The following is a 13,587-nucleotide window of genomic DNA, read 5'->3' as shown; positions in this document are numbered from 1 at the left end:
GCTTGCTTGAATCCTGATGGAGCAGTGAGCAAGGGACTCATGTCTGAGTATACCCTGCCACACCTATAGTGGCCAAAAACGATTCATAAAAGGGGGTGGTGATGAACAGAGTGTCTGAATTAAGCAGACCACTCTTACCCAGTCCAAAGATCAGGGCTTGATCCATCACCATTATTTAGCTCACTGCCCCATCCCAGCTCAGAACCTGGCTATATGCAAATTAGTCTGTCCCTGGCCCAGTGCATCATGGGAACAGGGCAGACCAAACTACCAAGCCAATTCTTCACCAGAAAGGAGACAAGCTACCGGGGACCGGTTTCTGGCATTTCAGCCTCGTCGGCCCGGCTTGCTTGAATCCTGATGGAGCAGTGAGCAAGGGACTCATGTCTGAGTATACCCTGCCACACCTATAGTGGCCAAAAACGATTCATAACAGGGGGTGGTGATGAACAGAGTGTCTGAATTAAGCAGACCACTCTTACCCAGTCCAAAGATCAGGGCTTGATCCATCACCATTATTTAGCTCACTGCCCCATCCCAGCTCAGAACCTGGCTATATGCAAATTAGTCTGTCCCTGGCCCAGTGCATCATGGGAACAGGGCAGACCAAACTACCAAGCCAATTCTTCACCAGAAAGGAGACAAGCTACCGGGGACCGGTTTCTGGCATTTCAGCCTCGTCGGCCCGGCTTGCTTGAATCCTGATGGAGCAGTGAGCAAGGGACTCATGTCTGAGTATACCCTGCCACACCTATAGTGGCCAAAAACGATTCATAAAAGGGGGTGGTGATGAACAGAGTGTCTGAATTAAGCAGACCACTCTTACCCAGTCCAAAGATCAGGGCTTGATCCATCACCATTATTTAGCTCACTGCCCCATCCCAGCTCAGAACCTGGCTATATGCAAATTAGTCTGTCCCTGGCCCAGTGCATCATGGGAACAGGGCAGACCAAACTACCAAGCCAATTCTTCACCAGAAAGGAGACAAGCTACCGGGGACCGGTTTCTGGCATTTCAGCCTCGTCGGCCCGGCTTGCTTGAATCCTGATGGAGCAGTGAGCAAGGGACTCATGTCTGAGTATACCCTGCCACACCTATAGTGGCCAAAAACGATTCATAAAAGGGGGTGGTGATGAACAGAGTGTCTGAATTAAGCAGACCACTCTTACCCAGTCCAAAGATCAGGGCTTGATCCATCACCATTATTTAGCTCACTGCCCCATCCCAGCTCAGAACCTGGCTATATGCAAATTAGTCTGTCCCTGGCCCAGTGCATCATGGGAACAGGGCAGACCAAACTACCAAGCCAATTCTTCACCAGAAAGGAGACAAGCTACCGGGGACCGGTTTCTGGCATTTCAGCCTCGTCGGCCCGGCTTGCTTGAATCCTGATGGAGCAGTGAGCAAGGGACTCATGTCTGAGTATACCCTGCCACACCTATAGTGGCCAAAAACGATTCATAAAAGGGGGTGGTGATGAACAGAGTGTCTGAATTAAGCAGACCACTCTTACCCAGTCCAAAGATCAGGGCTTGATCCATCACCATTATTTAGCTCACTGCCCCATCCCAGCTCAGAACCTGGCTATATGCAAATTAGTCTGTCCCTGGCCCAGTGCATCATGGGAACAGGGCAGACCAAACTACCAAGCCAATTCTTCACCAGAAAGGAGACAAGCTACCGGGGACCGGTTTCTGGCATTTCAGCCTCGTCGGCCCGGCTTGCTTGAATCCTGATGGAGCAGTGAGCAAGGGACTCATGTCTGAGTATACCCTGCCACACCTATAGTGGCCAAAAACGATTCATAAAAGGGGGTGGTGATGAACAGAGTGTCTGAATTAAGCAGACCACTCTTACCCAGTCCAAAGATCAGGGCTTGATCCATCACCATTATTTAGCTCACTGCCCCATCCCAGCTCAGAACCTGGCTATATGCAAATTAGTCTGTCCCTGGCCCAGTGCATCATGGGAACAGGGCAGACCAAACTACCAAGCCAATTCTTCACCAGAAAGGAGACAAGCTACCGGGGACCGGTTTCTGGCATTTCAGCCTCGTCGGCCCGGCTTGCTTGAATCCTGATGGAGCAGTGAGCAAGGGACTCATGTCTGAGTATACCCTGCCACACCTATAGTGGCCAAAAACGATTCATAAAAGGGGGTGGTGATGAACAGAGTGTCTGAATTAAGCAGACCACTCTTACCCAGTCCAAAGATCAGGGCTTGATCCATCACCATTATTTAGCTCACTGCCCCATCCCAGCTCAGAACCTGGCTATATGCAAATTAGTCTGTCCCTGGCCCAGTGCATCATGGGAACAGGGCAGACCAAACTACCAAGCCAATTCTTCACCAGAAAGGAGACAAGCTACCGGGGACCGGTTTCTGGCATTTCAGCCTCGTCGGCCCGGCTTGCTTGAATCCTGATGGAGCAGTGAGCAAGGGACTCATGTCTGAGTATACCCTGCCACACCTATAGTGGCCAAAAACGATTCATAAAAGGGGGTGGTGATGAACAGAGTGTCTGAATTAAGCAGACCACTCTTACCCAGTCCAAAGATCAGGGCTTGATCCATCACCATTATTTAGCTCACTGCCCCATCCCAGCTCAGAACCTGGCTATATGCAAATTAGTCTGTCCCTGGCCCAGTGCATCATGGGAACAGGGCAGACCAAACTACCAAGCCAATTCTTCACCAGAAAGGAGACAAGCTACCGGGGACCGGTTTCTGGCATTTCAGCCTCGTCGGCCCGGCTTGCTTGAATCCTGATGGAGCAGTGAGCAAGGGACTCATGTCTGAGTATACCCTGCCACACCTATAGTGGCCAAAAACGATTCATAAAAGGGGGTGGTGATGAACAGAGTGTCTGAATTAAGCAGACCACTCTTACCCAGTCCAAAGATCAGGGCTTGATCCATCACCATTATTTAGCTCACTGCCCCATCCCAGCTCAGAACCTGGCTATATGCAAATTAGTCTGTCCCTGGCCCAGTGCATCATGGGAACAGGGCAGACCAAACTACCAAGCGAATTCTTCACCAGAAAGGAGACAAGCTACCGGGGACCGGTTTCTGGCATTTCAGCCTCGTCTGCCCGGCTTGCTTGAATCCTGATGGAGCAGTGAGCAAGGGACTCATGTCTGAGTATACCCTGCCACACCTATAGTGGCCAAAAACGATTCATAAAAGGGGGTGGTGATGAACAGAGTGTCTGAATTAAGCAGACCACTCTTACCCAGTCCAAAGATCAGGGCTTGATCCATCACCATTATTTAGCTCACTGCCCCATCCCAGCTCAGAACCTGGCTATATGCAAATTAGTCTGTCCCTGGCCCAGTGCATCATGGGAACAGGGCAGACCAAACTACCAAGCCAATTCTTCACCAGAAAGGAGACAAGCTACCGGGGACCGGTTTCTGGCATTTCATGCAGGTGCAGTGAGCTAAAAAACGGTGATGGATCAAGCCCTGATCTTTGGACTGGGTAAGAGTGGTCTGCTTAATTCAGGCACTCTGTTCATCACCACCCCCTTTTCTGAATCATTTTGTCCACCCTAAGCGTGGAAGGGTATACTCAGATGTGAGTCCCTTGCTCATTGCACCATCAGGATTCAAGCAAGCCGGGCCGACGAGGCTGAAATGCCAGAAACCGGTCCCCGGTAGCTTGTTTCCTTCCCAGTATAAGAATTGGCTTGGTAGTTAGGTTTGTCCTGTTCCCATCATGCACTGGGACAGGTACAGACTAATTTGCATATAGCCAAGTTCTGAGCTGGGATGGTGCAGTGAGCTAAAAAACGGTGATGGATCAAGCCCTGATCTTTGGACTGGGTAAGAGTGGTCTGCTTAATTCAGGCACTCTGTTCATCACCACCCCCTTTTCTGAATCATTTTGTCCACCCTAAGCGTGGAAGGGTATACTCAGATGTGAGTCCCTTGCTCATTGCACCATCAGGATTCAAGCAAGCCGGGCCGACGAGGCTGAAATGCCAGAAACCGGTCCCCGGTAGCTTGTTTCCTTCCCAGTATAAGAATTGGCTTGGTAGTTTGGTTTGTCCTGTTCCCATCATGCACTGGGACAGGTACAGACTAATTTGCATATAGCCAAGTTCTGAGCTGGGATGGTGCAGTGAGCTAAAAAACGGTGATGGATCAAGCCCTGATCTTTGGACTGGGTAAGAGTGGTCTGCTTAATTCAGGCACTCTGTTCATCACCACCCCCTTTTCTGAATCATTTTGTCCACCCTAAGCGTGGAAGGGTATACTCAGATGTGAGTCCCTTGCTCATTGCACCATCAGGATTCAAGCAAGCCGGGCCGACGAGGCTGAAATGCCAGAAACCGGTCCCCGGTAGCTTGTTTCCTTCCCAGTATAAGAATTGGCTTGGTAGTTTGGTTTGTCCTGTTCCCATCATGCACTGGGACAGGTACAGACTAATTTGCATATAGCCAAGTTCTGAGCTGGGATGGTGCAGTGAGCTAAAAAACGGTGATGGATCAAGCCCTGATCTTTGGACTGGGTAAGAGTGGTCTGCTTAATTCAGGCACTCTGTTCATCACCACCCCCTTTTCTGAATCATTTTGTCCACCCTAAGCGTGGAAGGGTATACTCAGATGTGAGTCCCTTGCTCATTGCACCATCAGGATTCAAGCAAGCCGGGCCGACGAGGCTGAAATGCCAGAAACCGGTCCCCGGTAGCTTGTTTCCTTCCCAGTATAAGAATTGGCTTGGTAGTTTGGTTTGTCCTGTTACCATCATGCACTGGGACAGGTACAGACTAATTTGCATATAGCCAAGTTCTGAGCTGGGATGGTGCAGTGAGCTAAAAAATGGTGATGGATCAAGCCCTGATCTTTGGACTGGGTAAGAGTGGTCTGCTTAATTCAGGCACTCTGTTCATCACCACCCCCTTTTCTGAATCATTTTGTCCACCCTAAGCGTGGAAGGGTATACTCAGATGTGAGTCCCTTGCTCATTGCACCATCAGGATTCAAGCAAGCCGGGCCGACGAGGCTGAAATGCCAGAAACCGGTCCCCGGTAGCTTGTTTCCTTCCCAGTATAAGAATTGGCTTGGTAGTTTGGTTTGTCCTGTTCCCATCATGCACTGGGACAGGTACAGACTAATTTGCATATAGCCAAGTTCTGAGCTGGGATGGTGCAGTGAGCTAAAAAACGGTGATGGATGAAGCCCTGATCTTTGGACTGGGTAAGAGTGGTCTGCTTAATTCAGGCACTCTGTTCATCACCACCCCCTTTTCTGAATCCTACTAGTTTGAGCCAGGACATTTTTTAGAAATTGCACATTAAGGTCACTGTGAGATAAGAGCAATGAAAAGCAGGGTGCGTGAAGATTTCTGGTGGCCTGGGGCTGACAGAATGGTGGAATGTTTTTTTACGTTGACTGTGGGCCTTATGTCCTTAGTGATAAATCCCAGGTGACTTAGCCTACACCTGGTGACTACTCATTTAATTCCATGGGCGAAAGTGGAATTGGACATAGCTGGCCCTTTAAATATTTCGTTGGAAAATTCCAAATTTGCCATCATTCTTATAGATTACAAGTCAAAATGGCCTGGCTTTTGTAAATAGTGTCATCTCCTGCGCAGTCATTCAATTTTTACAGTGTATTTGTAAGTGAAGGCTATTCTGAGGAAATTCTAACAGACAATGACACACAACTGGTGTCATGAAATGCAGATGTTTCTATATTCTCTGGGGATAAAGCATATTAAGACATTCTTGTACCATCCTGGAATCAATGGTCTAGTCAACACTTCAACCGAACGCTGAAGGACCATTTGCAACTGGCAATGATTTTAGATCAGTTGTGGATGACATGCTGTGAGATCACAAAGGGGGTCTCTCCTTTTATCCTGTTACGGGGTAGAGTTCTCAGCTCTAAACTCAAGCATGAGTGGATAGAACGAAATCATACTGATGATGCAAGTTTGGCTGGTGTGGTGGATGTGAGGAATAAAGTACAATAGAAGTAGGGTGAGGTTGGCATGGAATGTGGGTCCAGGAATTTATTTGAGAAAAGTTTAGTCAGAATCAAGAAGCCGGGTCATGTTCTAAAGGGTGATCCCCGATTTTCTGCCCCTGAGCAAGTTGATAAGGTGTCTCAAAGTACTGTTAGCACCAGTGATGGCAGGGTTTGGAACAAAGACATGATCTCTGTCATTCCGGATGGTAAGGTCGACCTCATGAGAACCAAGCTGGGAGGAAGAGTTGAAGATGAGTGTTGAATGGAACCATGTATAACCAGAGTGAGTAACGTGAGTCACAAACCAGTTTGGCATAAGGATTCCGTGGTTTGGAGCGGTTTCAGACAAACTCAAGATGTGAAGTTTTTTTTTCTCGTTCCATAACAATTTGGGGAATCAGAGGTCTGGTTCATATTCGTATGCAGTGGGAAATGCTTCAGCATTATTTTTCATTTGCATTCTTTGATGTGCCTTTTTGTTGAAGGAGAAGAATGTGTTGGGTTGGTGGTTGGCATGGTGCATGGAATGTGGTGGAATGTGGGTTCTGGGTGAAGGGTTAGAAGGCTGGCATAATTTTTAAAAAGCGAGATGAAGTGATGTACTGGTGGCGTTAGGAGAACTGTGTGCTACAATAAACCTTCCTACCAGACTTGTTTTGTTATGGCCATCTTTTTTTCATATTTGTACACAGAAAGTGATCTTATTTTGAAAGGGGAGTGGCTAATTTTATTATGTTTTGTACCCTTTCCTCTGTAGGGCAGGCTCTGCTTGAGACAATATCTAGAGGCGCTCCTAGAAAGGGTATCATATTGCTAGGTTGAAGGCAAGATTTTTCCCCATTTAAAGTTAAAACCAGATATCTGAATACCAGAAGACAGTCATTTGTCGAGCTCTTCACATTCTGAAATGAAGGACCCTCTAAAATCCAGCAGACATTTTCTCCAAAACAAAAGAGCTGCAACCAGGGCTATACATTTAGTAAAAATTTGTGAAGAGGACTAGAGTCCAAAAGGTAAAACCTTGAACTGGTAATGGAATCTGGCCACCTCGAAGCTTAGATATTTTTTCATGCTTTGAGTAAACTGGAATATGAAAATAAGCGTTCTGGATGTCTAATTAAGTCTGAAGGTCTCCCCGATTAAGCAATTGTAGAATTTCCTAAAATGTAACCATCCGGAACGATTGCTTTTTCAGAAATGTGTTCAGCTGCCAGAGATCTAGAATTTGCCTCCACCGACCATTATTTCCTTGATCAGGAAGAAACTGGAATAGACGCCTGTGTTTCACAGACAGAAAGGGACCTCCTCTACTACTTTTTTCCAAATGAGTGAAAGAATGTCCAATTTTAACAGACAAAGGTGTTGATGTAATATACTTCCAGATTGAGTCAATGAGGTTATAGGAACAATTCTACATGTGGCCATATTGAATGCAACCCAGCACCCACTGATCAACTGTAATGCATCTCCGGTTGTCTAATTGGAGTCTTCCACACATCTGCTGGGAAAAAGTAAGAGTGGTGGATAAAGGTGACCTCTGCCGGGAGGATGTAATTGACGCTTGGAGGAGTCCTATCACCTTGACAGAATAGATTTGTTTAGATTGAGGCGATCCTGATTAGTCTGTCATTGGCGGTTGCCAGTATCGTTGTTGTGGGTATTGTTGACTGTAATGCTGTTGCCGTTGTGAATGTGGTTGAATTGATGGGAACTTTCCTCGATATCAGCAAAGTAACCTTTATCTTACTCCTCAAAAGGGCTGAAGACGGTGCTGTTGCAAATCACTTACTGACTGAAGGATATCGTCATTGTTTGCCATACAAGGCCTTACCGTCATATGGCATGATCAAAATCTTTGCCTGCACTTCAGGTCTAAAGGACGTGGTTAAAAGTCAGTCTTAAGACTATTGCTCTGGTAGCTGGCAACATCCTTAGCTGCATCAATCACCTCACCAGATGCTCTTTCCCCTTCCTGAAATATCACCTTGGCGTTGTTCTTTTTATCTGCTGGCAGGAACTCCAGAGGCTCCAACATCTGACCACATCTACCTATCATATCTGCCTACGATTGCTAGGGAATTGAATGCTTCGGTGGTACCTACCATTGCCGGAAAGTGTTATCCTACTTATCTAGATGTCTTCCCTTCTTGTCAGTTGATGTAGAACAAGACATAGATAGGTTTCTGGAATGCTTCTGGCCAACTGGCATAACCAATGTAATGGGCTGTGGAGTGGGGAGGCAAAATGGTAAATCACCTGAGGACCTTCTATCTAAATGTGGCAGGGCTGTCACCAACATGGCTGGGTTCTTCATCTGCTTCAATACCTCTGCCCATATGTAGTCTACAATCACTATGGCTTCACTGATTTCCAAGAGGCTCTTTGAAGTCACAAGGGTAGGAATCGGATTGTTTTTTCGAATAGGGAGGACAAATCTCTTGAAGCTCTCTTTAAAAATGGCATGAAATCTTCCCATGTCATCAGGTGGGGAGCTAGATGCTGGGGGAGTAGGCAGGACAGATAACGGAGCCACAGTCATCCCATTCTGATCCAGTCAGTAGTCTGGTTTTGAGTTCTCACCCTCTTTTAGTTCACCTTTATCAGTGTAGTCATCATAAACAGTCATTGATGGAAGCTTTCCAGGAGGTGGCACTTGCCCTGCATGCCAATTACGACTCCCCAAAGTGTGTACCAAGTGAGAAGTGTGGGGCAAAACAGTATGTTTAGGAGAAGTCAGTTGTGGAGGTACTGGAAGGTCGCCAGACTCTGGAAATCTCCTGTAATAATCAAACAGCATTTGGTGAACAACTGTAACCAGAGCAGAAGGTAGTTGCATCATCTGCTTCTGATGTTGCTCTTAGTTATCCTGAGTTTCACAGGCATACCGTTCGGCAAAAGCCTCTATTGATGTGGACTTTTCAGGATGGTCCTTAAAAAAGAATTCACCCACTAATTATGAATCTTCAATATCAACATCTAAGCATTTGACGGTGAGTTTGGTGGAACTATATGCAAGCCAAAATGAGTCATCATCAAATTACTCAATATTCAATAAGTGTGCAGGTGGTCAAGGAGACATTCTACTGGGTGAGGTTTGCTCTAGTAAACCAGGGACTGGAATACCCTTGTCAGTGATAAAATGACATTTTTTTTTCTTCACCGAGGGTGTTGCAAACGATTCTACTGACTGAATAGTCGATGATTGCTTGTGGGTTTTAAAACATTTTGATGCCTCTGCTATCAAAAGGTTCTAGCTTCTCCACTGTCAGCGTTGTTTTCATAATTGTTGGTACTCCTTCTGTAGGCAAGATGGGTCACCGACAGTGTCATCGTTGATCATTTTTTTAGAGGACGTGTATGTCAACAACAAGGAGTCAGTCAATGCCTTTTACCCTCAGAGATAGGTAATACCTAAGGTGTATAAGGCTCTGACCTGTTTTTTCTGGTCTTACATAGCAGAAAAATTGTCTTTATTGCCAAATCTGTGCCTTCTTGTAGCAGGGCTCTTAACCGCAGGTCTTTTATGATGATCTTAATTGACCATTTTAGGGGCTCCTGAGAGGATTCTCATTCCCTGGATCTCTCCATATTTGGAGATGAAGATCCCCCCACCTTCGTCTTCTGAATCTGGGTCTTCCTTAGATTTTTTCTTATCGAGACAAAGGTGGGGGCTGCCTTCTGTGTCCTGTAAGTGTCTTTGGAGTCTATGCAGTCCATAGGAACATGGTGAGGTATACGGAAATAAAAACATTCCTCGTGTGAGTCTTCAGAATAGAATCAGAGCCTACCAAAAAGTTCTCAAGGTCTACAATATATATTTTTCTTTATTTAAGGACGGGATGGACATTTTTCTGTTAGACTTTGCACCAGGTGAAAGTAATATCAGGGGATGCATCAGGTGAATCTGATTAAAAGGTAACAGATGACAATTTTCTGCTGAAATGCAGATAAACTGAACAAAGGTTGGGGGGGGAGACTCCCTTCACAGAACGCGTAGTTAGGTATAGAACATTTGAGGTATGGTGTGCTTTGTGGAGAAGAGTGCAACAATAGTTGCTTTCGTATTGGCTAAAGTTTGGTTCTTATTAAAATGATGTGAATTGATTAACCAGGTAACTCATTAAGCTATGCTGTGCAATGCTTTTCTTTATACTGCTGATTATAATTACTGTGGGGTGCCACCAGAACAACAGGGAAGTTCAAGCAAGTGAATTTATGAAAAAGGAATTGCTGGAAAATATATGTTTGTCGTGCAGATGAATTAACTGCTCAATAACTTTGCCTTTATGTTTGATATTTGTAACACTATTAGGTACAATATTGGTAGCTATTTGTTTGCAATAATACAAACTAAGTATTTTATTAGCAAATATAAGAAACAGGATTTTGCTCAGATTTTGATCATTTTGTTCTTTACAGGAATGATTGAGGGGAAATCAACATACTAATTAGAAGACAGGCTATTTGTACCCAATTGACACTCCACTATCAAATCCTACATTAGATTTAGGTACTCTACGAACCTCCATATGACTGTCTCTTCTGGGATATCAGCAATTGAAATGTACTTCTCATGCAGTATAATTTAGGGATGCAATATCCCATAATGCATCTGTGTGATTTTGCACTTTTCTCTGCCGATTACATTCTTTTGGATGGCAGCTATGTATGTAGAAGGGCAAATGTGTGGTTAGAACCTATTTCCTGGACCAACTCCATAGATTTACACACTGACAGTTTAAAAAAATATATTAATCGTCTCAGGGAAAACACATTAAAGTTTAAAATAACATTTCTAATTCTTTCATACATAGCTTAATTTATTTTTCAATTGTTTTAGACTGTATTTAAAGCACCACACATGACACCACTAATTAGTCAACTGGTACTTTCTTATAGAAACAGAACTTAGGGAATTTTATGTTTCAAATAGAAGCCTCTCCAGCATACAAATCAAACGGTTACTAATCAAGATTTAACTGAAAAGATCACAGTGAGTATAATATTCTCCAATACACTAAAAAATTAGATTTTCAGTAATACAAACGGCGGTCAATCCAACTGTTATATTATTCTGCTACCCAATAAGAGAAATGAAGCATTCACTACATTTAACATAAAAAATAGCTATGCAGAAAGAAAATCAAGGAACAGAATTAAACAATACAGTTATGGATAAGACCACAAAACAGCAAATGAAATTGTATGTTTGCGGATGGACGTATATGGACCTCACCCCTAATTTTAGAAGTAGGGCTTAATGTTTGTTTGGCCATCATGCTATGCCATGGTTACCAAAAAATGCAGTCATTGAAAAATTCTGGCCCACTGATAAAATATTTTTTTATATTTTTTTTCCCAAGTTCAGACTGAAATCCAGGCAATTTTTAAAATATTTTGTATGGAGCTTATAATAATCCTCTTCATGGGGATACTTCGATAATTTAATGTTTTCCTCAATATTGCTTTGTGAATTCTTAAAACTTTAAATTGCTCAAATCTTCTGATTCAATAATTATAAATTTAAATCATGTAAAATATTCAACAGTTATTGAAATCAGGAGGTCTTTTTTTTTACATTCGGATCCATGTAACTCAAAAAAGACAGTCAAGATTGAAATGTTGCATGCAAAATATGATTAAAAGCTACATATTTCCTTCATAAAAATGTTTCTCATTATACAAAATAAAACTTTTAAAGAAAAACATGAACCTGTCCATTTGCAGTACTTGGTTTAACTATATTCAGTTTCGTTTCCAAAGTATTTATTTGGACACATTAAAAATAATATTCTGTATATATATATAGTACCACATGCAGATTTCTCTCATGTCAATATTCTGAGAGAATCCATTATATGTATAAACAAACAAGTTAAACTTTTAATCACCCATCACTGGTGAAATTTTAAAGGAATAGTTATTCAATTTTAGAGTAGATTAAAAGCATAAAATCAGATTGTTACCATATTTTTTTTACTTCGTAATGTTCAAATGTAGTTGCACGTCCTATAGCAGTAAATGGGCATTACAGTTTCTAAAGGAAAAGAAAAGCTCAAGTAAGTTTCAATGTAACCACTTACAACTGCCTATGTTAATAATAATATGAAAATTAAAAACCGGAGCATTCCACTCAATTGTGGGCATGTCATGTACGTATCTTAGCCTTAATCTATGTCTTATGCTAAACAACTGATGTTGTTTGCAAGCAGACCCTGAAGAGGGCTCCCTCAACATTTCAGTGGTCTGGATGAAATGTCAATCTTAGAAAGAACTAAGGGTTCCATTATCTAAATTAGCATTGAATGATTACACACTTAAATCAGGAAACAGCATGACTGCAAAAATGAGTTAAAATATAGAATACTGAGTCTTGAAAAGAGATTAAATGATATGAGAAAGAATGGAGCAAGGTAGCAAGAGGTGATCTATTGGCATATACATATGCCTGAACAGAAAATCTCCAGTGTGGTGTCTGAAGATGCTCACTTCCCCTCTTGGCAGGCGCTGTTGACTCTAAAAAGATATAAGGCCAAACCATGTTATACCTGTGCCAACGTTGCCATCTGTGGCTGTGCCTGTATTGTCATTTGTTGGGCGTCTGCTTCTGTAACAGCTGCATCACCGCTCTGCTGAGTGTCTGCACCAGATTCCATGGTCATTTAGCTACCTACAAATAGCAGTAAAATGTGTCATGATTAGGGCTACACCTTCATCATGGCTACCATGAATGCAATTATCTCCAATAATTCTTGAACATTTCAATTACAATGGGTTTTTACAGTGTTTTTGTTACAAACCTCTTGCATTATATTCATATATCATACGACACCGCAATTTATATTAATACCTCAATTCAAAATGAAATATTTATTTCACCAGCATGTGAGATAATCTCCACATAAAACAAATGCAATTCATGCTTGTTGCAGAAAAACTAATAATATTTTTAACTTTCACAAATATTTGACAAGGAAATAAAAAAATTAAACAATAATGTTATTTGAGAGCCTACTAAATGTTTACCTAGGGCAGGCTGCTTGGCTTTAGTTTAAAAAGAAGGTCAAGACACAGGTACTGAAGGAAAAGAATACTGATCATCTCCTGTAAAATTGTCCAAAGATGGTTATGAATATTCAGAGATTCCAAATCAGATATCATGAAATCTTATTCTTTAATATATAGTCAAAATATTCTTTTCTGCAACAAATATTTTGTCTACACACTAAACAATGAATGAACTAAATTTAGCTTTGTAATACTTTCTGGATAAGTGTACCATTGGCTTATTTCGCTTAAAACAATAAAACCATGCAACTACTTACTTCTGCAACTTAAATTGTGTTTTACTCCTGCCATCTTAATCACATAGTATTTATTGTTCTTCTGTAATACTTTGATTAGTGATTGGTATTCTAAAATATTTCACTGGTTTTATATGGTGTACCAAAAAAATACAGCTCAATATAGACTTTATATCCTGCTATTTTGAATGAGAAATATTAGAAAAAGATACAAGTACACCATATATTCACAAATCATAAATGTGCTGTTGTAAACAATGGGTTGTCAGATCTAGCTCCACACCCATGAACAAAGATGCATCTT

At 42.6% G+C, this 13,587-nt stretch overlaps 1 protein-coding gene across 3 annotated transcripts in view; it reads right to left on the bottom strand.

Annotated features, from left to right (window-relative positions):
- The window catches only part of CREB1 (cAMP responsive element binding protein 1), a 398,463-nt gene that overhangs the window by 298,957 nt on the left and 85,919 nt on the right, over positions 1 to 13,587 (bottom strand). The window contains exons 2-3 of one of the 3 annotated variants that reach the window (XM_078680315.1): positions 12,528 to 12,649; positions 11,946 to 12,016 (exon numbers count right to left, since the gene is read on the bottom strand). In XM_078680315.1, coding sequence (XP_078536441.1) covers positions 11,946 to 11,948 — 3 coding nt within the window. In that variant the 5' untranslated portion in view covers positions 11,949 to 12,016; positions 12,528 to 12,649. Of the gene's footprint in view, positions 1 to 11,945; positions 12,017 to 12,527; positions 12,650 to 13,005; positions 13,084 to 13,587 lie in introns of all 3 variants that reach the window. The other 2 variants (XM_078680314.1, XM_078680313.1) reach the window with 2 other exon arrangements.

Source organism: Lissotriton helveticus, chromosome 3_1, assembly GCF_964261635.1.
Source record: "Lissotriton helveticus chromosome 3_1, aLisHel1.1, whole genome shotgun sequence".
NCBI classification, from domain to species: Eukaryota; Metazoa; Chordata; class Amphibia; order Caudata; family Salamandridae; genus Lissotriton; species Lissotriton helveticus.
The sequence above is the reverse complement of the archived record's forward strand: the minus strand, read 5'-3'. Positions and strand labels throughout refer to the sequence as shown.